Source organism: Pongo abelii, chromosome 10 (assembly GCF_028885655.2).
Source record: "Pongo abelii isolate AG06213 chromosome 10, NHGRI_mPonAbe1-v2.0_pri, whole genome shotgun sequence".
Classification (NCBI taxonomy): Eukaryota; Metazoa; Chordata; class Mammalia; order Primates; family Hominidae; genus Pongo; species Pongo abelii.
Window position 1 is genome coordinate 79,517,964 of NC_071995.2, and position 26,001 is coordinate 79,543,964.

A 26,001-nucleotide genomic window follows, 5' to 3' on the forward strand; every position below is an offset into this window, starting at 1 on the left:
TTACCTCCATAAACAGCTCAGAATGTTTTAATCTTCATCATTGGTGTCATTTCAACATACTGTATTTCTAGGTAATGACTGAAACAGAAAGACAGGGTAGTACATGCTTTTAAATTAGGCAAATTTGTGGAAAAATCCAGCTCCATTTATTAGCTGTGTTGAATATGGGCCCTCCATTTATATTCTCAAAACCTCCACTCTCTGTTGAGATAATGCCCTACTACCGCCAGTTTTGCCACGAGAATTAAATGACTAACATCATGGTATTCAGTAGTCATCACAATCATATTTTCCAGGGGTTTTATTATATATAAATCCATATAATGAAATATATTTTATAATGAAATACATATATTATATATTAATAAATATATTTTTATAATAAAATTTTTTTAGAACGGGGAAATTGGATTTTTTTCTCAGTTGCATTCAGGGGACTTCCTAATTTAGGCTTCCATCTTCTAATCCCAAATATAAAGATAAATGAAATACGGAATTAATGTATATATGTGAAAATGTGGATATAAAGTCTAAAACAAAATTAGGAATTAGTAGCTGTTGCTTTTTATGGCTCTTAACACAAATAATGCAATAAATTTATATTATATATTGAAAAGTTATAAAACTCTATCTTGGTGTATTGAAGCAATTATAATACTAAGTTTTGTTACTTATTATGTTAAAAACACACACACACAGAGTCCAAAGTGATTTCCTCAGTATGCTATCAATAAAAATGTACTTAATGGTTTAAGTCTTTCAATTTTTTAAAAAATTATTTTATTTTATTTTTTTCAAGAAGGAATCTCACTCTGTTGCCCAGGCTGGGGTGCAGTGTTGCCATGATAGCTCACTGCAGTCTCAAATTCCTAGGTTCAAGGGATCCTGCTGCCTCAGTATCCCAAGTACCAGTGACTACAGGTTCAGACCACCACCACACCCAGCTAATTTTTTTTCTTTTTTTCTTTTTCTTTTCTCTTTTTTTTTTTTTTTTGAGATGAGGTCTTACTATGTTTCTTAGGCTAGTCTTCAAATCCTTGCGTCTAGGTAATCCTCCTGCCTCAGCCTCCAAAAGCGCTAGGATTATAGCTGTGAGCCACTATGCCCATCAATTCATTGACATGTATAATGTGCTATTTAGATCTCTGCTCTACCATTGACTTATTATTTGACCCTTAGAAAGTTACAGCACCTGTGTGGGTTACCATTTCTTCATCTCATAATGGGATTCATAAATGTACTGATCACATAGGGATGTTGTGAATAAGAAAAGAAATAATAAAATACACAGAAAGTACTTAGACAAGAACAAACACCCAGTTAAGTTTTAGCTAAAGCATCATTAATCTTAACAGGAGGCAAATGTTCTCTGGACACATCACCATACCAGTGTCATGACTCCCATCCGATCCATTTCCCTGGCAGGGCTTCGAGGGGTGAGCTTTGGAGTTGAGTGTCCACTGGGGGGAGATGAACTGGCCAGCGATGAAGCTGTAACAGAGGCAGTAATGGAGGTACCTGGGTGGACCCTCGCCAAATTCAGGCCTTCGAGGCTCACACTAGCCACTCTATTTTCAATTTCTTCAGCACGCAACTCTGTAGATTCTTTTTCTTCCTGAATTAGCCTGAAAGACACAGTTTAATTATGATCCATATATAATTTAATATGGATCCATTATATGCTGCTGTAAAGATCATTGGAATTCACATAATAAATCAGTAGAAACTATTCTTGAACATTTTAAATCAAATCTAATTTTTTCATCTTTTTTTTTCTCTAAATAGTGTAACTTTCAGTAAATTCCAGGGACTTCCTGGCTGCAATTTAGAAAATTGTTTTTAAATGATACATTTTTTCCTGACAACTTTCAGTTTTACCCTCTTTGTATACTACCACCTGCTAAAACTATTTAAAAATCTTGAACCTAATTAATTTCTACCATTAATCCTAATCTTACATTTGACCTCAGGAACCAATAAAAGAGACTTTAGAAACTCAGCCTTGAGATGGCAAAGGACTAGCAATAGCTTAGAAAAAGTGAAAGATTATAATTACGTGTAAATATCCCTCTGAAGACTCAAAGTCATTGAATCTTACCTCCTACCTAATGAAAAAGTTTAAATGATAGTATCCTCAATAAATGGTCATTCATAATTAGCCAAATAAAACCCTGAGTCTTTTCTTAATATTAATACTTAGCCAAGCCTCCTTTAAATAAGTACCAGAAAAGGTAATAATGTGAAAATATAGTTATATAGATAGATGATGAATACATAAATAATGAAAAAGTAACTTGCAAGCAAAACTAGGCTGGGAGTGGTAGCTCATGCCTGTAATCCCAGCACTTTGGGAGGCTGAGACGGGTGGATCATGAGGTCAGGAGTTCGAGACCAGCCTGGCCAATATGGTGAAACCCCGTCTCTACTAAAAATACAAAAATTAGCCAGGCATGGTGGTGCATGCCTGTAATCCCAGCTACTCTGGAGGCTGAGGCAGGAGAATCGCTTAACCCGGGAGGCGGAGTTTGCAGTGAGCCGAGATAGCGCCACTGCACTCCAGCCTGGGTGGCAGAGTGAGAAAAAAATATATATAAATTATTTATTACAAAGGCACAAATAAGAAAGAGCTTTAGCCAGGTTGTGTAAAAATGCTATTTGAATCCTGAATTAAATCTATATACATTTTGTATGTTGTTATAATGAAACTGTGTACCAGTATAGTTTGATGAGGGGGTTGTAAAATTCTCCTGAGCTATTTTGTTCTTGATTACAAATGGTTTATTGGGATCCCCTCTTATATAAAACCTGTACCTTCAAGTTTATGATCACTTCAAAGTTTTCTTTTTACATATTTAGAATGGAGAATGTAATTTATTTGCTAAATTTATTCAATAGGAAATACTTCTCTGGTCTACGTTTACTGTGGGAAGTTGAGCTACATTTACTCACCTGTTTTTATATGTTCACCAGCTCTTTGATTATTAACTCACTGCTGGTGTCTTTACTAACTATTCTGTAACTCTTCCAGTTTTTAAGTAGTATGTGTTCGCTGGCCAGGCAGAAAGTACTTTGGTAGTCTACTTACATGTCATTGGAATAAGTGATCTTTGTGATTTTAATAGGCTGTTTAAAAATCTTACAAAATATGGACTTAAAATCTAATCAAATATGTTTCACAAAGATTCATTTTGGTTAAAACATTATGAGGTACATTTACACTTAATTATAATCTTTCACTTAGAAAAAGAACATGAATTCTGTTACTTTCAAAGTTTGTTTTCATGAATGCATTTTTTAACTTCACCCCAAGGTCAGAACTCCAAAGAAAGGTTTAATCAAGTAACATAGTACATAGTAACATAGCTTAAAATACATTTGAAAGAAAAAACTATCTTCACCCTCAAAAAATAAAAATGAAAAAAAAGAAGACATTTTGTACATTTAAAGTACTTAGTAGAAAAATGACTCCTAGGAATTTTTTCTGGTGAGATGTAACATGGTTATGCTGTACACAGAAATTCTGGCTATTAATTTTAGGTATTCTATAAATTGTACAAGAGAGCCAAACCTAGAGGAACAAGTTGGGTAAGAGAGTAGACTGAAGTTTAATTTAACAGACAATAGTAGCTAACTATAAAAGCACAGATGAATGAACATTGCTGTGGCAAATGAGTTTGAAGTAATTTGAATCAGTGAGCTGTGAAGACAGAAAACATGCATTTTTTAATGGCTAGATTAGTTTATGAAAGAAGAAAAATCTTAATCACGGAAAAATTCTGGTTGTTATTAGCAGTTCACCTGATTTGAATCAAGATGACTATTTCTTTTAAATGTGATATAATCTCATTTCATGTATTTTTAAAATCTTACAAATAAACAACTATATTAACCTACTGGCCAAGATTGTTACTAGAAATTACCACCCAAATGTTACAAAGCTAAGAGTCACTGAAGAGAAATAGCTTGTTATGGAGGGTGTGTTGATCTCTTTGGTGAAAATAAATATCACAAGAATATAGACTTGATTTCAAACTTAATTTGGTAAATTCGACCATTAGCTGAACAGCCTCAGAAAGTGTTATTCCGTTATTCAGTTAATATTTATGTTTTACATTATTTTTCTATTTAGAGTAATCAAATATTTATGAAGCACTTTCTAAATATCAAGCAAAGTGCTAAGACCTACAAATAAAGGTGAGCAAAGCCAGATACATTTCTTGCTCCTGTATAAAAGTTACAATCTAGTGAAGGTAAAGAACTGACAGACAGTAATACCTTCCTTGAAGAAGTGATGGAGGAGCTGTCCATGGTGAGTAAGGGTGACATGAGTGAAATGTTAGGGTAGAGGGTGTGGAATGAGAGGAATGTTCCAGAAGAAAGGGATGACACAACAAAAGAAAGGCATGGAACATCAAGGAACTAGAAAGTAGGCAAGGTAAATGGTTAGAGAATGGTGAGACAGGTGAGGTATTGTAGGCCATATTAAAAAGTGTGGTTTGTATCCTAAGAACAATTGAATGGTTAGAAAAAGGGGGATTACATAAACACATTTGTGTTTTTAAAAGTCTTCTCTGGCTGCAGTTAGGTTGGTATATGGAGAACTAGCATACTACAAAGAAACCAGATAATAATGGTTATTGTCATACAGGTAAAAAACTATTCTAAAGTGCAGTAGGGTGATGATGGGTAGTTTGAATAATAGTAGAAGGAAGCCAACTGATTTAGCTAGAGCCAGAAAGAAAAAGAAAGGAATTGCTTAAAAGACTTAAAACCTGTTCACCAGTTGAAAAAACAAGTTAAGAATGGTTTGTTGATATTCAGAAGAACACAAATCTACCTGACACAATTGGGTTCATCACTGGGGTTAGTCAAGGAAATGACAGAAAAAGCTGATGTCATTGGAATTCAAGAAACCATATATTAAATTAAAATGAAAGTATCAGAGTGCCAACATTTCTCAATATTTGAAATGTTAATTTGTCCAATTTCAATTGTAATGAAAACCATCTATTATTAGGATACTATATATCAACAGAACATTTTTTTCATATCTAGTATGAAATAATTCATATCACCATATGTTTTATTGCCTTTGAAATGAAAATATAATAAAGATACTTGTTAGGCTATAATATTAAATTATGTCTCACAGATATAGTAAGCCTTTTATATTTAAAGAATGCAAATGGATTTGGTCCCCATTTACTTAGAAAATTTTCACACATATGTCCCCAAAATGCTAGGGGATTTTTAATGATCAGCCTAATTTGTTATAAACTTCAGCATTAATATGTGAAAAATGTATTTTCACTGATATAAGAATATTAATCATAAAAAACTCTATAAGAATTGTGTCTCAGTTTAAGATATGGTAGCAGCCCAACTTCAAACACAAGTTTTAGGCACAGTGAACACAATTAAACAGCCACAAGCACTAAGATTAACAATCTGAGGTTGGGTGTGGTAGCTCACACTTGTAATTTCAGTATTTTGGGAGGCCAAGGCAGGAGGATCATTAGAGCCCAGGAGTTCAAGACCACCCTGGGCAACAGAGGGAGACTCTGTCTCTACAAAAAATTAAAAAAAAAAAAAAAAAAGACAGGCATGGTGGCACATGCCTATAGTCCCAGCTACTTGGAAGGCTGAGGTGGGAGAATTGCTTGAGACTGGGAGGTTGTGGGCTGCAGTGAGCCAGATCTGAGTTATGGCACACTAGCCTGGGTAGCAGTGTGAGACCCTATTTAAATAAAAAAAAAATCTGAATTTTCACGCAATATATTAATACAGAAATGTAATTTTTATTATTAAGAATAGTAGTAATATGTTTGGTTTATCCCATTTAAAGGCATTAACTTTTTTTTTTCTCAAGTGTTCCAAGCAGAGAAGAGGACTCTATCCTGCTTTCAGCATTTGCTTTGCTGTGAACTGAATTTTATCTCCCACCTTCAATTCATAGGTTTAAGCTGTAAAGGCCAAAGTGACTGTATTTGAAAATAGGATCTGGAGGAGGTAATTGAGGTTACATGAGGTCTTCCATAAATCTTTCTTTAGTAAAGGCCCTTAGATCCCTTAAAAGTATTTAAAAATTGGAGTGAAATTAATTTGCTGTTCTGAAAAGTTCAAGATCAAGGTTCCAGCAGGGTTCCGTTTTTGGTAAAGGCTCTCTGTTCCTGGCTTCAGGAAAAGGGAAAGGTGGGTGGGCAGTGGGGGGCAGAAAGAGAGAGAGAGAGAGGCTTAATTCCATAGAATTAATATATTAATGTTCTCTCTCTCTCTCTTCCCCCACTCTCTTTCTGCCTCCCACTGCCTGCCTCACTTTCCCTGGAGCCAGGAAGAGAGCCTTTACCAAAAACTGAACCCTGCTGATACCTTCATCTTGGACTTTCCAGCCTCTAAAACTGTTAATGTTAATAAACTTCCAAGAAACACGCTGTCCCTGATATAAATGGCATAAAATTGACAAAAAGAATGGTAAATTAATTTCACTCCAATGTTTATATATTTTAAGGGATCTGAATGCACATTAATTTGCATACTATTTGGTACCTTTACTGTAGTATGTAATGTATCTGAAGAATGTACGTGATTACCACACATACTTTCCCTTTAAGTAGTAAATTTTAATTTAAAAAGTGCTTTAAAATTCACTGGAGAAAGTTTTGCCTTTAACTTATTCTTCTGTATTGTCACTGACGTCATTAATCTTATATGTTTCATGTATGTTCCTTACAAAGGCTGTCCTAATATTATAAAGGAGATATACAGATATCCTGGGAATCTTCTGAAAATACACATTCTGATTCAGTGTGTATGGGGTGAGGTCTGAGATTCTGCAGATCTATTAAGCTCCCAGTTAATGCTAATGCTTCTGATCTAGTAATTACATTTTTAGTACAGTATCAAAGTCTTCTAATTTCTTGAAATCATCAGTACTAATTGAAGTTACCTGATTTCTTTGTTGATGGCATCCAATTGTTCCTGAAGCATCATGGCTAGAGTCTGGGCATCGGAATGACCACTTGGAGAGAGAAGATCCATTGAGCTAAAAATTGTTTCTCTGTCATCATCATCAATATCAGACATTTCAGTGTCACTTTCAAAAGGGTGGCTGCTTAGTACTCCAATCTGTTGAGTTCTATTCCACTCATGATCCCCAAGAGATTTCACCTGAATGGCGAATGAAAAATGCAGAATATTTATCATATTGCTCATTTTCAAAGCATTAATCTCAAAGACAGCAACAACAACAGGCATGCTTTTACAACGGACCTTGCAAAAACTGAACCATTTATTAACATTTTAATTTATTTGCTTCCATAAAATAGTTCCTTGACATCTTAAGTAATGTGAGGGATTGTCAGCATAAATATCAAGATTTTAGTAGAAATAAAGATGATAAACTTCTATATGATTTATAGTTCAATCATATTCCAAGGTAACAATTACTTTAAAGCATATGTTTGTAATACTTTTCCTTATTTCCAAATATAACAATCTATTTATTTGTACTCAAGCACTCATGACTTAAACTAATTAGTCTTCCTATATTTTCTTATTATAAGCTCAGACCACAAATATTATCACATAAGAAATTACACAGGAATTCTCTTCCCAACATTTATTTACATCAATTCTAACAAAATATTATTTAAAATATTTCAAAATGCTGTACAGGTATACTCCACAGAGATTTCAGGGTTAGTTCCAGCCAACCCTGACAAAGTGAATATCACATTAGAGTCACACAAATTTATTGGTTTCCCAATGAATATGAAAGTTATGCCCATTCTCTACTGAAGTCTATTAAGTGTATAATCACACTATGTCTAAAAAATGAACATACCTTCGTTAAAAATACTTTATAGCTAAAGAATGCTAATGATCATCTGAGCCTTCAGTGAGTTTTAATCTTTTTGCTGGTGGAAGGTCTTGCCTTGATGCTGATGGCTGCTGACTGATAAGGGTAGTGGTTACTGAAGGTTGAGCGGCTGTGACAATTTTTAAACATAAGACAACAATGAAGTTTGCCACATTGATTGACTCTTCCTTTCATGAAAGATTTCTCTGTAGCATGGAATGCAGTTTGATAGCATTTAACCCACAGTAGAATTTATTTCAAAATCGGAATCAATCCTCTCACACCCTGAAACTGCCTTATCAACTATGTAATGTAATATTTTATATCCTTTGTTGTCATTTTAACAATGTTCACCAGGAGTAGATTCCATCTTCACCAGGAGTAGATTCCATCTCAAGAAACCACTTTCTGTTCATTCATAAAAAGTAAATCGTCATCTGTTCAAGTTTTATCATGAGATTGCAGCAATTTAGTTTCATTTTCAGGCTCTACTTCTAATTCTAGTTCTCTTGTTATTTTCACCACATTTACAGTTACTTCCTCCACAGAAGTATTGAGCCCTTCAAAGTCATCCATGAGGGTTAGAATCAATGTCTTCTTAACTCTTATTAAGGTTGATTTTTTTTTTTTGAGAGGGAGTCTTGCTCTGTTTGCCCAGGCTGGAGGGCAGGGGCTTGATCTCGGCTCACTGCAACCTCTGCCACCGGAGCTCAAGCTATTCTCATGCCTCAGCCTCCAGAGTAGCTGGGAATGCAGAGGTGCACCACCACATCCAGCTAATTTTTGTACTTTTAGTAGAGATGAGATTTCACCATGTTGGCCAGGCTGGTCTCAAACTCCTGACTTCAGGTGATCACCTGCCTCAGCCTCTCAAAGTGCTGGGATTACAGGTGTGAGCCATTGAACCTGATCAAGGTTGATGTTTTGACCTTCTCCCATGAGTCATAAATGTTCTTAATGGCATCTAGAATGATGAATCATTTCCAGAATGTTTTCAATTGGCTTTGCCCCAATCCATCAGAGGAGTCACTACCTATGGCAGTTATAGCCCTATGAAATGTATTGCTTAAGTTATAATACTTGAAAGCCAAAATTACTCCTTCATCCATGGGCTACAGAATGAATGTTGTGTTAGCAGGCACGAAAAAAACAATCTCTTTGAGCATCTCTGTCAGAGCTCTTGGGTGGCCAGGTGCATTGTTAATAAGTAGTAATATTTTGAAAGGAGTATTTTTTTCTGAGCAGTAAGTCTCAAATCTGCGTTTAAAATATTCAGTAAACCATGCTGTAAACAAATGTGCTGTCATCTAGGCTTTGTTGTTCCATTCATAGAGCACAGGTAGAGTAGATTTAGTATAATTCTTGAAGGCCCTAGGATTTTCAGCATAGTGAATGAGCATTGGCTTCAACTTAAAGTCACCAGCTGCATTCATTCACCCCTGTCCTCTGAAGCTTTGAAGCCAGGCATTTACTTTTCTTCTCTAGCTATGAAAGTCTTAGCTGGCATCTTCTTCCAATTGAAGGTGGTTTCATCTACATTGAAAACCCATCGTTTAGTGTAGTCATCCTCATCAATTATTGTAGCTAGATCTTCTGAATAACTTGTAACAGCTTCTCCATCAGCCCTTGTTGCTTCACCTTGCACTTTTATGTTGTGAAGATGGCTTCCTTCCTTAAACTTTATGAACTGAACAACCCTCTGCTAGCTTCAAAGTTTTCTTCTGCAGCTTTCTCACCTCTCTCAGTCTTCATATAATTGAGGAGAGTTAGCGTCTTGCTCTGGATTATGCTTTGGTTTAAGGGAATGTTGTGCATGCTTTGATTGTTTATCACTAAATGATCAAATTTATGTAGACCACTAAAACGTTCTCCATATCAGCAGTAAGGCTGTTTTGTTTTCTTATTTGCGTGTTGTTTCTTATTTTCCTTCAGGAACTTTTCCTTTGTAGTCACAACTTGGCTGTTTGATGCCAGAGGCCTAGCTTTTGGCTTAACTCAGCTTTTGACATGTCTTCCTCACTAACTTTAATTGTTTCTAGCTTTTGACTTAGCGAGAGATGTGCAACTCTTCCTTTCACTTGAATACTTAAGGCTATTGTAGGGTTATTAATTGACCTACTTTCAATATTGTTGTGTCTTGGGGAATACAAAGGCCCAAAGAAAGGGAAAGCAATGGGAAATGGCTGTTGGAGCAGAAGCACACGCAACATATAGACTAAATTCACTATCTTATATTGGCATGGTTCGTGGTGTATCCAAATGATTACAATAGTGACATCAAAGATCACTGTTCACAGATCACCATAACAGATATAATAATAATAATAAAAGTTTGAAATATTTCGAGAACTGGTAGGTGCAGTGGCTCACGCTTATAATCCCAGCACTTTGGGAGGCTGAGGTGGGTGGATCACTTGAGCACAGGAGTTTGAGATCAAACTGGGCAAGATGGTGAAATCCCATCACTACAAAAAATACAAAAATTAGCTGGGCATAGTGGTGCCCGCTTGTGGTCCCAGCTACTTGGGAGGCTGAGATGGGAGGATTGCTTGAGCCCAGGAATTCAAGGCTGCAATGAGCCATGATCGTGCCACTGCACTCCAGCCTGGGTGACAGAATAATATCTTGTCTCAAAAAAAAAAAAGAAATATTGTGAAAATTGCCAAAATATGAGACAGATATAGAAAGTGAGCACATGCATTGAAAAACTAGCATCCATAGACTTGCTTGAGGCAGGGTTATCAGGAACCTTCAATTTGTAAAAAACAGACAAACAAACAAACATAATGTTTGTGAAATACAATAAAGCAAAGCACAGTAAAACAAGGTATACCTGTAATTTTTAAGTCCAAGGCATGCTAATTTACATGGTTATGTTTTTTAAATGGATATAAGAAATCTTCCATTTGAAGTAAGCAATTGACCAGTGTTTTTCAAGCTGTTATCTGAATGTATGAGGAGGCTGGGCATAAAAGACAGATCCTAGATCTCTTTTATTCTGCTTTTTAAAAAATGGTTTTTATTTTTGTGATCATATAAAATGATTTCTATGGAAGACCACATGATACTTCCCTGAGCATTGAGTTAAGAATTGAGAACCAGAATTAGTATTTGTGTTATAATTTGTTTTGGTATCAAGTAGCACTAATTAATTTGTCACATAATAATGAGAAAAGAATTGAGATTAACTTAATTTAGTCTTCATTTGCTCATTTATTTATTCATGTATTCAACAGATATTGAATGCCTACTATGATAGATTAATTAATACATGACATACCGGTGCCAGTTCAAACCCAAAAGTCTTCAAGGGCCTGTGTACAAATATGGACAAATGGATTATATAGTATTTGGGGTACATAAAAGTGGCTGAAAGAATAAACTATACTTAGGCACCAAAGGACTATTTTACTTCTCTATAAAATACAACTATATTATTCAACAAACAGCTTGCAAATTTTAAATTAAGTTATTGACTGAACAGAAGGCTAGCACTGCCCCTTATCATTAATAGTTCTTTATGAACACAAGGAATAGTCTATGTACATTTTCTTCAAAGTGTTTTTAAAATACTAATTTTAATTAAGTTAATTTGAATGAACAACATGAATGCCATTGCTCAAGTGCCCAAGAAAATCAAAAGACTGCGTGTTTGGCAATGTAGTATAATAGTTAATATTACACTACTAATAGTATTGGGAACTACACAAATACAGGCCCAAGTTTTGACTCCATTACTTTGCTACCTGTGCAATGTTGAACATTTAACTTTTCTGAGCCTCAGTGTTTTTATGTCTGAACTTAGTATACAAGTAGTAACCACTTCATAATGTTATATGAATAAATACATGGGAAATGCTTATTCAACTTTGGGCCCATAGTCGGGGCTTTATGTTACTTATAGTTTTTTTAAAAATGTCATACTCTGTGTTTCAAATCAATAAAAATGCTAGCATTTTCTAATTATCTCAGTGTTAAAATTCTATAAAAAATGAAATGATCTATTTAAATAAAACTAGAGAAGAGTTGAAGTTAAAAGATTAACCTTTGGCTCATCTCTTCGCACACCCATGCGGCCTCTCCTTGGTCTTCTTATTACTTTAGTTGTTCTGTAATCAGACTGGCTATCCACTAGGGATCCCACTGAGTACCGCAACTCAGCTGAGGTGTCTAGATGAGTTCTGGAAAAAAGGAAAAATATAAAATAATCCAATCTCAAAAATTAAACTTACCAGGAAATTACTATCTTCTGTTTAACTGGCAATAAAGCAGAAATCCTCAAGGAAATAAACCTCAAGAAAGATAACTGAAAAATTGGCATGACTCTCTGAGGCCTCTTTAGAGACTTATGTCAGAAGCTGCAGTCTTAGGTCCATTCCTGAAAGTCAAGTGCACTTTCTTCTTTTAGAATATACAGTACTTATAACCTTTCTGTTTATTATCATTTTCAAATGCAGTAATAAAATGAATCATAATAAGACTGATAATCAAAATCCATTAGGTTAAATTCTGGCAATTTAGTTTGAGCTCTTTTGTGTATATCACAGTATGTGCTATTGATTACTGTATTTGTTCTAAATATTTCTTATACATCTAGCTAAAAATGTCTAAAATTTGAGGGTCCCAGAACTTTTCCAATCTTAAAATTTTTGGAGAAATTTATTCACATTCTCTATTTTTCACATTCTATTGTTCAATTTAGAGAATCAACAAAATGCTTAAATTTAGATGGACCCAAGGCTTATGGTCTTATTTTTATAAAAGAAAATAGGATATACTACCAAAAGGATTTTTTAAAGTTTTTAATAAGACATTGTTTCAAAAGGATGAAGAAAAATCTTTTCATAAGCACATTTGATTCTTAAATCTGCTTAAAGATGAAAGAGTCGGAAAATTTTAGTTGGAAAGTATCATTACACTAGTTTTCAATAAACATGGTAATAAATTACCCTATAATCAAAGTGCAGAAAAGGCTTCTCCAGGCATATTACTTACATGTGGATTTATAGCAAATTCATTTTATTGTTACAATAATGATGATAATAACAGTGACATAACGCTGTCCTATAAAATGAAATAACAGATCTATCATCAGTAGGAAATATATTTAAAGCTGTTAGTTCTATTGAATTTGAGGCTCCTGCTGATTGACTATACTCTCTTTTTCAGTTATTCTTGTGAACAACGACAAGCACTTCCAAATATTTGGTAACATTAAAAAGGGGAGGTGAGGTCTGGGTGTTTGCAACAGCAGAAGACACTAACTTAAGAACGTTCTTGTTTTGCCAAATGGGGCATTAGAACAAATGAACTAAAAAATTATCCATCAAATAGGTGACAGCTATTGTTTTTGTAGCAATATATTTGAGACTTAATCAAGTAAACAGGTTTTATCATGGATAAGTTACATAAAAATAAAAATAACCAACTAGGCCATATTCATAAAGGACACAACTCTCTGTCTTTATCTCTTGGGCAGAGGCTCTAAGTTTCATGAAGAACAAAGATCAGATTTTAGTCACCTTCCTATGTCCAGGAAGGCGTTCCTAGCATATAATAAGCACTTCATAAATATCTGGCAAGATGATAAATAAATGAAATGATTATAAGACAGGCTTAAACTATCTTGCTGTGATCAGTCTGGGTTCCTTTTTCCTGTGGCTGCTTACCTTAATGTCCCTTTAGGCATCAGAGTGAAGTTTCTAACATTATAACTCATCATCCTAGGAGCATTGTTTTCTTGTTGATTTATCTCACAGCTCCAGATAATTTATTTTTTTAAAAAAAAGCATAACACAGATCTAATCATATCAATTTCCTGCTTAAAATTATTCAAAGTCCTTAAAGGCCCTCTATAATTTGGGCCTTTGCCACTTTCCAGTTTCATTTTAAGGTACTCTCTGCCTAGCTTTTCATACAGCTCTACTGACTGTCTTTCAATTCCAGTAACTCACACTTTCTTTTCATTTCTTTGAACATGCTTTTGTTTTTGTTTGTTTGTTTGTGTTCTCCTGTAAACAGTCTCAACACGTGGTTAACAGTTTTAAGGTCTCAGTTTAAAAGTGCTATTGCCATATACTCTTCTAGCTCCTAGTATTCTTTTTATTATAACAATCCTCAAACTCATCTCTCTCCTCTTTTTTCCAGTTCTCTGAGCTAGTTCTTTAACAGGAGAAAACAGAGGCAATATTATCATACTAGTTCAATTTTTAAATCATTCTAGTTATTCAGTATTTTGAAAGGCACAGGCATCAGTTCCTTTAAGGAATGAACCCTGTAGCTTCCCCTAAATCTCCTGTGACTCTTGCATGTAATCTCATTAAAGAACTTGCATAAATAAGCCAGGTAAGAATTTTTTTAGAGAAAACCTGTTACCCATCGCTCTGCTTCCTGGAGTGTTCTCTGTTGTCCTTTCCAATTACCCAGAGTCTACCTTTTTTCAGAGTTGAGCCAAATCAAGCCCTTTCTAGTCATTCTGGAACTCATTTTACTTTCTTAGATGAGATATTGAGAGAGAAGGGTAGTCACTGCTATTCACTCACCTTAGCTTATCTCTCCTCACCTCCCCACCTATTAGATCAAAACTCAGTAGATTGAGTTCTCACGCACCTCCTATTTCCATTATTGTTTTTACGAAATTACTTGTCCTCAGAAGCATGAATGTTCTATAAATAATTGTTGTTTAATAAATATTCAGTTATCCTGTAACTTATTATAAGTTCTATCTGTTTAGCTAGCTTACCTTAATTATTTCTATAACACTTTATACTTTTGATATGATTTACTATACATATAATCCCTATTGCTTACTTGTCTTATTTTATCTGCAAACCAAGCCTATGAGATAATCAGAAAAATATCATTTATGCATATTTAGGTACAAATATGTATTTATTTAGAAGGTTATTAAGGAAAACAGGTTTTCCAAAATGAAGCAGCTTGTAATTATCTGTGAGTCCTAGGAATGTGGATTGTCTTATTCTTGGTCTAGGGTTCCTTCCACTACAATCTGTTGATCAAAGAATAATTGTTCTATATACGCCAAATCATCCTTCATTGTAGATAAATGTCACATTGTTAGGCTGCCCATAATGACTCAGTGCAGTGACAGACTTTTAGACAACACTTTGAAACTCTGTATTTTGAGACATAAGGTTAAAAAAAACAAGGAAATGACCATTTATTCTTAATCAAATATATTTAATCTATTGATTTGATCATGCTTATTCTATGCATTGACTCCCTTGATATTTTATCAGTTCTTCTCCTTCTCCTTCTCCACCATCCTCATTATAATCATCATAACCATGTGAACACATAACATTAAAATAATAATTTCAGTTCATATGTAAAAATCAGAATATTAAAAATGTGAAAAATAAGAATGATTTTCTCAATTAATGACTTACATATGTAAAAGTTCCTTGAGTGTTTTTATGCCTGCCGAACTTTTTCTCATATTCAATTGAGTATGGAAGTACTTAAAATATTAAATATTGTTTTTCCTTACATTTATATTGAAAAGAGTTTAAGACACTTCAGGATTTTTTTAATTTGAATTTTTATTTGAGCATCTGAAAAATGCTTTACCAGATATTCATTTATTCATTCTATAATATATCTTGAGAGCATACTATATGCAAGGTAGTTTTTTAGGTGTTGAGATTATGGTAGTTATCAAAACAAATACAAACCCGTCCTCTGGTGGAGTTAACTTTCTAAAGATGAACATAACACCAAGAAAGATGAACTTCTACTAAAAGCCTATGGTAGTGGAAAGTTTCAAACGGCTGCTATTATTCTGTGTTGCCTAGTAAATACGTGACTAAATGAGTGAGTCCTTCTAGGGTTTCTAACAACTTTAAATAGAACATCTCAAACACAAAAGGAAATTATGTGTGAATTATTAACATATAGATCTATCTATCTATCTGTTTATCTATCTATCTATCTATCTATCTATCTATCTATCTATCTATGATCTATCAAGTAAGCTGCCATCCATTGCTTATTTTTCTTAAGATGAGATAGTGAATCAAAGTAGATGAGTATGGCTAAATTTATTTGAAGTTTTTTTTTTCTTTTTTTTTTTATCTGATTGATTTCTCTTTTCCTCTTTTTTTTTTTTTGCAATTACTTTACCGAAATAGCTGCTAAGTGACCATAATCAATAATATTTGTTTAGTCACAATAAGCATTGAACATATTTCTGCATGTTTCTACACTGAACACATAGAGAAAATTTTATGTCGAATTCAATTTCTGTATTGAACACATATAAAGAGAAGGGCTGACGCCTCTTCTTGAATGAGATGCAATCTCCCTGTACACAGTTCAATTTCTTCAATTAAGAATCTTTTAATATATTTCTATATATATAATGAAATGTAGAACACAAAAGATAATATTTTAATTTTTTATTGATTATCTACAGAAATAATTTCTAAGTTAAAAAGTTATTTTTGAATGTAAAAACTAAATCAGTGAAGAGTCAAAACATGGTAATGACTAGTGAGCAATAGGAAGTACTGATTTATTTTAGTTGAGGACATATGAAACTATAAGGGAATTCATGTTGATTTTCAGTGAACTATACATAAGCTTTTAGTTTAATGTTACCTTGGTATTGTGGGTTCAATTAAAGAGCCAGTTCTCATTTTCAATTGGTCAAGTTCAGATCTCAGCTTTTCAATTTCTTCTGCTAATCTTTCCTAAAAAATCAAAACAGTGTTACTCAGATGCCAGTAATATCAGCAAGCGATTATGATAAATGAGTCTTAATGGTTTTTTTAAAAAGGAAAAACTGAGGATACATTTGTATTAAAGGTTATTACACGTAATAATAAAGCATGCCAGAATTTTCCCCTTGTAATAAAAAATGTGGGTAGCAGAAATTAATAAAAATTTATCTACAATCCCTGGCATTCACTAATCCTGAATATTTGAAAATTCATGGGAATATTACAATTATGACCAGCTATGTAGGCGTCACTTAAAAATGCTGAGTAGAAATCATATGCAGTTTTGAAAATAAAGAAAATGTCTTATTTATGCAGTAAATAAAGAATTTCCATTATTCTACAAGGGTTAAAGGACATATGGGTGAAGGAAAAAGATGATTGGATTGAAATAAAAAGGAAACTAAACTCTCTGGCTTTTACTCTGCATGAGATAGGCAACAATTGGAGGATTTTTTTTAAAAAAAATTTATTTATTTATTTATTTATTTATTTATTTATTTAAAGACAGGGCCTCACTCTGTCACTGAGGCTGGAGTGCACCTTACAAAATAAAGTTAATAACCGATTAGCTTGATATTGTCACAATTATTTGTACTTAATGATAATTTTCTCATATTGGCATTATAGGTTCTGGTCTGTAAATTTATGAAGATAGGGGTTGTCTTAGAGCTTTAATTAACTGCTCATCTAAGCATTCAATTTGGTTTTAATGATTATAACTTTTATATTGTTATACAGGTCTAAATGTATCATTCTAGATTTTTCTGTTACTGTTTTTCCCCTTCCCAGTGGCCAGTGCTTGATATTTTACTTTACTCAAACTTCTTTTCTCATCACATTTTTTTTTTGTCAGTGTGGCCTTTGCAACGTTTCTCTTCTCTGTTATTTTTATTCTCACTACCTCACTACCATCCTACTCTAAGCCCTTTTTATCTTTTTCCTGAATGATTTTTACCAGCTTCAGTCTCTTTCCTACACATTTATCTGCTAGACATATAATTTTAATACACATGTACAATAAACTAATGTGTTGCTTTAAAATGTTCAATAGTTTCTTATTGATTTGTAAATATCTTTGTTCATTATTTTCACAAAAGTGCCCTGAATACCTCTTGTGTGTCAGGCACCTGAGATACAGTAGTGAGCTGACAAATGTCTTGCCCTCATGCAATTTAGAATTTAGTAGAAAAAATGAATAATAAACAAGTAGGAATATAGGAATATAGAATGTTGTTAGAAAGGAGAAAACAGGGGAGTCATGGAAGGGTTTTTCAATAAAGTGATACTTGGACAATGACCTAAATAAAGGAGAAATTAAAAAATGAGACTCTTAGGAAAAGGCATGGCAGATAAAAGCAACAGCACGTGCATACGCCTCTTGGTGGAAATGGAGTGGAGGGTAAGGAGTCCAGTGTGGCTGGATTGCAGAGGTTAAATTGACAAGTAGAGGACACTTTTTAAAAGTATGATTGCAGAACTCAGGAACGGCAGTCCTAAAAGAGGTTGTAAACCACTTCAAACTCTGGCTTTTACTCTGCATGAGGTAGGCAACAATTGAAAGATTTTTTTAAAATTCTTTTATTTATGTATTTATTTATTTAAAGACAGGGTCTCACTTTGCCACTGAAACTGGAGTGCAGTTGTGTGATCACAGCTCATTGCAGTCTTGAACTCCTGGGTTCAAGTAATCCTCTTGCCTCAGCCTTCCAAGTAGTTAGGAGGACTACAGGTGTGCACCACTGCACCTGGCTAATTTGTTTTTAATTTTTATTTTTGTAAAGGTGGGTCTTGCTATGTTTCCTGGATTTTCTAGCAGAGAAGTGGCATGATCATTCTAATGGCTGTGAAATAGATTGTCAAGTTGAATTGGGAGGCAGAAAAGAGAGGAAATTTTGAGGCAAGAGAGTAATGGCTTGGACAAGAATGGTGTTAGGGTAAGAATGGCTATATTTTGGCTATATTGTGAGAGTAGAACTAAGAGGATTTGATATCGGACTAGATGTGGGATATGAAATAAACATAGGGGTCAAGACTGAGTCCAAGTTTTTTAGCCTGAGTAACAGAAAGAAACAAAGAAATTGTAATTATGATTGACTGAGAAGACTGCTGGTGTGTTAGGTTAGATGGTGGTGGTGTTTGATGTATGGGAGTGGGGTAAGAATAGATTGGCATGTTACATTTGAGGTACCTAGGTGTCCAAATGGAGATATTGAGTTGGCACTAGAATATATAAACTCTCTCAGGGAAGAGGACCCAGTAGGTAATCTAAATTTGGATGTGCTCAATTTACAGATGGTGTTTAAATCCAGGAGATCAGATGAAGTCACTAGGAGCGAATCAGAGAGAAGAAAGGAAAGCTACCTAGAAACTTCAAATTTTAGAGATAAAGATGGAAAGGGAAACACTGAGAAAAGAGTTTGAGCCTACAGAGGGTTTTGCTGATAATGGACTGTGAGTACAGTTAGTTTAGTGGAAATCTGAGGAATTATAGAAGATGTGGTCAGATTAGTGAATGTGCCCATCTAAATGGGATGATAGTTCAGAAATGAGATGTGATCTGGGATTTACTCTCTCTGGAGACTGACATAAGCAAGGATGCAAAGCATGGCACGATTAGTACTCTTGGTTGCTTAGGCAGATTGTTGGAGTTACAAGGCTTCGGTAGGTGGTGGGGGAGTGGGTTCTGGGGATATTGCCAAGAGCACACAGAGCTTTGGATAACATAACATGCATAACAGCATCATGTCCAAAATTCACAATCTGCTCAAAAACTACTTCTTTAAATACATACCAGTCACAGTAAACTTCTGATGATTCATCAGATCAATCATCTTGATTTTCTTTGTGCTGTTGCAGAGGATTCATCCTCTACCTAGAATTCTCTACCTTTATTAAGATCACATATGTCTTTAAGAGGCTACTAAAAATGTAATCTCTGTGTTGTCTTTGTGAATTACCTCAGAAAGAATCAGATACTATCTTCCAGGTCCCACATTACATTGTTCTAAAGACCTATCTTTCAGGAGATTGTGGACACCTTGACTGTAGAATTAGTTATTATTTTTCTTTTTTTATTATTATTATACTTTAAGTTTTAGGGTACATGTGCACAATGTGCAGGTTAGTTACATATGTATACATGTGACATGCTGGTGTGCTGCACCCATTAACTCTTTTTAATTGCATCATAATATGCAGCATCCAGTAGGGTTAAAGGTATAATTGTTCTCTTTCCTCTATTCTTCATCTTTTCCAATACCTTCTATATCCCATACTATCCCTCCCTTCATTCCTTCCTTCCTTCCTTCCTTCCTTCCCTCCCTCCCTCTTCCCTTCCCTTCCCTTCCCTCCCTCCCCCCTCCCTCTTCCCTTCCCTTCCCTTCCCTCCCTTCCTTCTTCCCCGCTCCCTTCTTTCCTTCATTCTCTTTTTCCCTTCCTTCTCTCTCTCCATTTCTTCTGTCTTTTCTCAACACACAGTTATAGATCACTTCTTAAGTTAGCAATCCTATCTTCTTTTAAAAAATAAGATAAAATTGCTAACAATAACTTTAAAGGCTAATGAAGAAGAAAAATACTATTAGCAATTACCATTAAAATTTCACAGTCTGCCCTTAGTTTCCTCTTCTACCATGTACCCTACAACAGGAATAATTGATTCCAGCCAAATAGTTGTGCCTATTATTTAAAATGTCACACTCATTACCCATCCCCTAACCCCACCAAGCACCTGTGATCATGCCACATGCACTATGATTGAAAGCCTGGCATCAGAGTCCTACTTTCCCTTAAATCTTCAGTCAAGTCCCTCCTTCCTGAAGTCTTCTTCACAGCAGCAATGTATCATGGTCTTTCCTACCTGTAGCTCTTACTGCCTACTTCACTAATTTGGCACTTGGCATCTGCTACCCTGCATACTCATTGGTTTGTAAGGGCTGTGTTCTCTCTCCTCAATTAGTTTTTTTTAGCTCTTTTGGAACTAGGATTATATTTGGACATATATAACTTAGCATAATTCTTATATATAATAGTATTTAATGTATTTCTGCTGAAAGAATATCTAAAACTAGACATAAATTAGTGCATATATTTTAATTCTATTTATATAAGGCATAAAGCAAGACAAAACCATTTTTTAATGTTATAAGTCAAGATAGTGATTATCCTTTAATGGAAGAGTGTGAGTATAGACTAATTTGGGGGGAGTTTCTGAAGTGCTAATTTTTGGTGAATATGGGTTACAAAGATTCATCAAGCTCTTCCTCTCTATGTACACTTTTCTGCAGGTATAAAAAAAGTTAAAATCGTTTTACAAAGATAGCATACTAAAATTGTTTTTTCAAATTTATTTTACAACAAAACATTCATCAGTGGAATAGAAAATAAAAATAGAAAAATGGGCCCAAAACGTAAGTTTCCATTATACCTTATCATGTAAAGATTCTTCAAGATTCTTTCTGAAAGTTTCTGATTCTTGAATTAAAACATTCTAAAGAAAAGAAAACAGCAGAAATAATTAATAAATTAAACAGAAAATACTTAAATATATATTGATTAATATCTTATCACTCAAGAATCCTCTCAGATTCCTTCCTTAGTACAGGTATTTCTTGGTTTCCATGGAAACCATGCTTTGATGAAATTTTCAAATGTGAGACCTTCACATTTAAAAAAATACATAATTTAAACGGGAAATGTTATTTTGTAACACTTGAATGAAAAAATGAAATAAATATTGGATTTTAAGCTATTTCTGTTTGCCTTTCCTCAGGCCACATTTTAAATTAGAAACTATTGGTTATTCTTCAAATAAGAAAAAGTGAGCAACAAGCTAAATCTTAGAGGTGTTATAAAAAATTCAGAAGAACTCACTTCTATTGTCTGAAGAAAGAAGAAATTGTGAAATCATATTCTTAAAAATTTCACTTTCTGGACATCTACTGCAATGTGGAATTAACAATTTATAATGATACTTAAATTATTAGAGAAATAACAAACTCTAGCTATTCAGAAACCTAATATTACATGTCACAAAGTCATGTGGAAATCAGTTGGCATCACAGATACTTAAAATAAACCTTGCCAGAAAATTATTTTTGTTGTTAAAAATTATTTATTTTTCTACAAAACACACAAGCACTATAAGGCATTATTTAAAATAATGTATTCTTTTTCAAAGTTATAGAATAAAATTAAACTAAGAGTGTAGTAATTGCATAGTGGCCATGTATTTGAAGTTGTATGAGAGGAAGTCATGTCTTATTACTTTCTAATGGGTAAATTAATCAAACTACTTTAACTTTTTGTCAAAACATTTTTCCTATTTTGGTTTATTTTATGTACTAATGGAAAATGTCTAGCTAAAATAGTGATTGGTATTCAATCTAGATTTCTAAAATGATGTGATCATCTGGGTTTTATACCCTACCTTAATTTATGCTCTGGAATTGGTAACCAGCTCTCATAACTCTTGCTGGTCTGGTAGCTGCCAACTATCAATGAGACATATATAACTGTAAATCACATTGCAGACTGTACAGAAGCACTATTTCTGAAATAATGCAGCTGAAAATACTGGGTTTCTAAACCCGCTACTGGGATTGATACTAGTTCTTTTGATGATATAAACTCACTTACATTTTGACTTTTAGACTGGTGTGTAGATATCAGTCACTTGACACGTGAATATTTCAAATCACCTCCCCCCAAAAAAAGTATTGACTTGTGTCTCATCACTTTTCTATTTTGCATACCAGGCAGAGGATAAATAAAATATTTTCATCATAAAAGCACAGCATATTTTAATACATTTGCCTCATATGAACATGTGAATATAAAAGATTTATACATCATGCAAATTTTTTATTCATCCCAAATTTGATCTTACACTTTTTTAAATAAAAAAATATGCATTCCTTTCTAAGAATACACCAGGCATTTTTAAAAACTAAGTAAATGGATCATCTGACCATTACAATGATTGCAGCTGTATATAAAACAAACATGAGCATTGCAAAATATTCATGTGATTTTACCCTTCTATCATTTTACCTTTTCTTCTAGAGCAGCCATTCTTTCCTTTAAGTGTAGTTGTAGGCGTTCATTGGATTCAGTCAGAAGTCTATCAACCGTATCCGATAATCTCTTGTTATGCTCCTCATTCATTTTCTCTCTTTGCCTAGCCTTACATTTTAAAAAATGACATAAAAATCCATTCAAAAACTGTTTGAGATTATTTTTATAGTGTTGCTAGTTTTAAATTGAATTTAATTTTACATCTGTTTTGATTAAAGTGGTGGAAACATTTTCTTCAAAGTCAACAGGTCATATTTGTAAGTTTTAAATATAACCCATACTCAGTTAAAGGCTTTCTTCTTATATACAGAATATGAATTCATAAACCAATGATTGGGGGGTAATAGTTCTTAATATACATACTCTTTGAAGTTCTTGATTCTTCTCTTCAAGTTGACCCTCTAAATGTCTCATACGTTCTTCAATATTTCCATGTCTCTCTTCAGCCTATTAAGAAATATGAAGAATACACCTGAAATGTAAGATTTGGTTAACGCTTTTCCTCTAAATAAATTGAAATAAAATGTAAAGCAAGCTACTACCAACTGCAAACATAGTTTTCAAAAAACAAACTTTCTTCAAACAGGCAGCTGAACAGCATTGCTTGAAATGTGTCAGCTACAAAGGCCTGTTACATCCAAGCATCAGCAAAACATTGGAGTTATTTATGAGCAATGAAATCAGCCAAATGTAACATGCAGACTGTGCATGGTTTGAACACAAACCTGCCATTGTCCAATCTTAAGCTCCTGAAGCACTGAACTGCACAGATGGTTGATTATCAATAAATAAAAGTAACATAATTTTTATAAATGAAAATAAAAACTTAGATGGATTCTATTTAGCAATAGAAAGTAAAGTCCAGTAGGACTACCTTCCTACGTATGGAGATCATTTCTTGTAGTTTAGCTTCCATAACATATTGATAATCATCAGATGAGGTAGAAGAGGTTGGATCAGACTAACGAGTCAAGGAAAAGGAGAGGGACAAAATTGAAAAATCAGAACTAAAGACACTGACACCAAACAGAACATAGCACAGAATGCTTAAAAGAAAAGTGTGACAGCAAATTTAATACTTTAATAGACAGAATTTTATGTGGAAAGAACTACATTGATATTTGGTGAACACGATGCAGTTGATGGTTTTAAATAAAAAACAATAATATACTAAAATAAAAAGCTATCAACCTAAGATATGAAAGGTTAGTGATGGCTGGCAATGAAAGACTACTACAGAATGAATAAATAAACTCTGAAAGAGTTATATAATAATTGGAATTATGAGAAACCAAACACCAGAATATGTCTCTGATAGATTGTTAAAAGTTTGTATTTGGGTTTGTTTGTCTATATTACTTAAAAATAACGGAAATAGTAGTTTCGCAATGTTGAGGAATATGCTAGACAATGACTCAGGTGTAATTAATTTGGAACAAAATTTATTCTAAACCTTGCTCTGTAGAAAAAAGATTAAAAAACTAAGCCTGGGGGTTATTGTGAGTAGTCCCCAATTCAAGCAAGATTGAGTTTCCTCAGCAACAGGAAAACTTATGAAATGACTTCTGGTCTCTGAATGCACACTATGGTCATTGGTCTAGAATCTAATGGCCTACTCTCAGATACTTGGTCTCAGATACTGGTCTAAAGGTCTACTCTCAGATATTGGTCTAGAATTTAATGGCTTACTCTCAGATAGGTTTAATTAGAAATTTTAAATGAAAATGACTGAAAGTCCTCAAATTATCAATTGACAACAATGCTGTGAGAACAAGAAATCTTGTTTGTGACTCTCCTAAATGACACTAGGGGCCAATCCCAAACTGTTTCTGCATTGATTTGTTGCTGTGGAAACAAAATAGTGCCTAAAGTGAATAGGCAGCACAGTTTCCTCGTAAGCTCATGTTTGTCCAGTGCCAAGGTTAGATACATGTCTTGGAGGTGACCGTCACGTTACCACAGGTGCAGAGTGTTCAACACATGTGACATTGCTGATAGCAAAATTGTTAGTATGTTATGCAAGAATTACATATGAAGTTACATCAACATCTTAATCATTGCAAGTTAAGTAATTATTACATTTAAAGGACTCCATGTCAGGACTACAAATTTAACTCCAGAGCATATTCTATCACATTTTATAAGCTCATTCTAAAACAGTGAAACTCACTTTATGCCAATATAGAATTATATATAAATATGTCATGCAGTAACTGAAAAGAAATAGTAACCTATTCATTTGATTCAGATGCATATATACTATTTTATGCAATAAATTCAAATTTAATCTATGAAAGCAAACATTTAACATTTCAATTCTGGTGTGCTTATGCAAACTACAATTCAACATTTACATTTTGTAAGGTTTTCCTTCCGATATTCTTATTTTATATATGTGGAAGATAATAAAGACATAACAGATAACTAATTTCTTTCCTCCAAGTCATCCTCAAATTTCCAATTTAGAAGCTACACAGAGTTACCATGGTCCCCAAATGCCAGAATTTTTTTTATAATATTATTTAAATTTTAGAGTTCTATTAAGAATACAGTAAGTGGATCAAAATGTTGTTGAAATTATATAATCTAAATTTATAAAGGTATCTGTGATCCTTCAAAATTACATTTTAACATGCAGTTAGTAGTGTTTAAATTAATTAGATGACTGACTCAAGACACTTGAGACATGAATATTTCAGCTGCCAAAACTGTGTCTTCAGAAATACAAGTTTTTAGAGGTCTTTAAAACTTCTAGTTGTTTCTGTTTACTTATTAAAAACACATCAAACTTAAAAAGAAAAAACACACAAAACACCAAAATTGTGAAAATTCCCTTCAGAGATAAAATAAGAATTTGGTCCTGTTTAAATTACTATTATTGCTGATACATTTTATTGGTACTAGAAATAAATAAAATACCTCATTCGGGATGAATTATGTCCTTGCTAAAGGAATATGCATTTTAATTAAAAAGTAGATATAATAAATCATAAGACTGGGAGCCCAAAGTAATCTTTATTGGTTAATTGTGTATAAACTCGCCAAAGCAAAAGTTTTAGTTGTATCCATAACCATTAATCAATCATTCTGACTTTCTAAAAGCCATAAATAAGCTTTGCCTATACACACACACACACACAAACACACACATACACAAACACACACACACACACATATTAGAAGGTGAAAAATAGTTTATCAACCAAAGAATGCATTCAGACATCCCATCTAAATAATATATACTGGGACCAATTTTCAACCAACACTACTAATTTGCATTCTATGTGAAAACTACAGTTTTAGCAATTATTGTAAATACAAAGATCACAT

The 26,001-nt window shown here is 33.6% G+C and overlaps 1 protein-coding gene across 22 annotated transcripts in view; it reads right to left on the minus strand.

Annotated features, from left to right (window-relative positions):
• The window catches only part of PPFIA2 (PTPRF interacting protein alpha 2), a 493,309-nt gene that overhangs the window by 90,133 nt on the left and 377,175 nt on the right, over window positions 1-26,001 (minus strand). For 21 of the 22 annotated variants that reach the window (XM_063711635.1, NM_001133874.1, XM_063711647.1 and 18 more), the window contains 7 exon segments: window positions 23,035-23,118; window positions 22,648-22,779; window positions 21,023-21,085; window positions 16,478-16,569; window positions 11,904-12,039; window positions 6,947-7,167; window positions 1,388-1,625 (listed from right to left, as the gene is read on the minus strand). In XM_063711635.1, coding sequence (XP_063567705.1) covers window positions 1,388-1,625; window positions 6,947-7,167; window positions 11,904-12,039; window positions 16,478-16,569; window positions 21,023-21,085; window positions 22,648-22,779; window positions 23,035-23,118 — 966 coding nt within the window. 22 annotated transcript variants of the gene reach the window in all.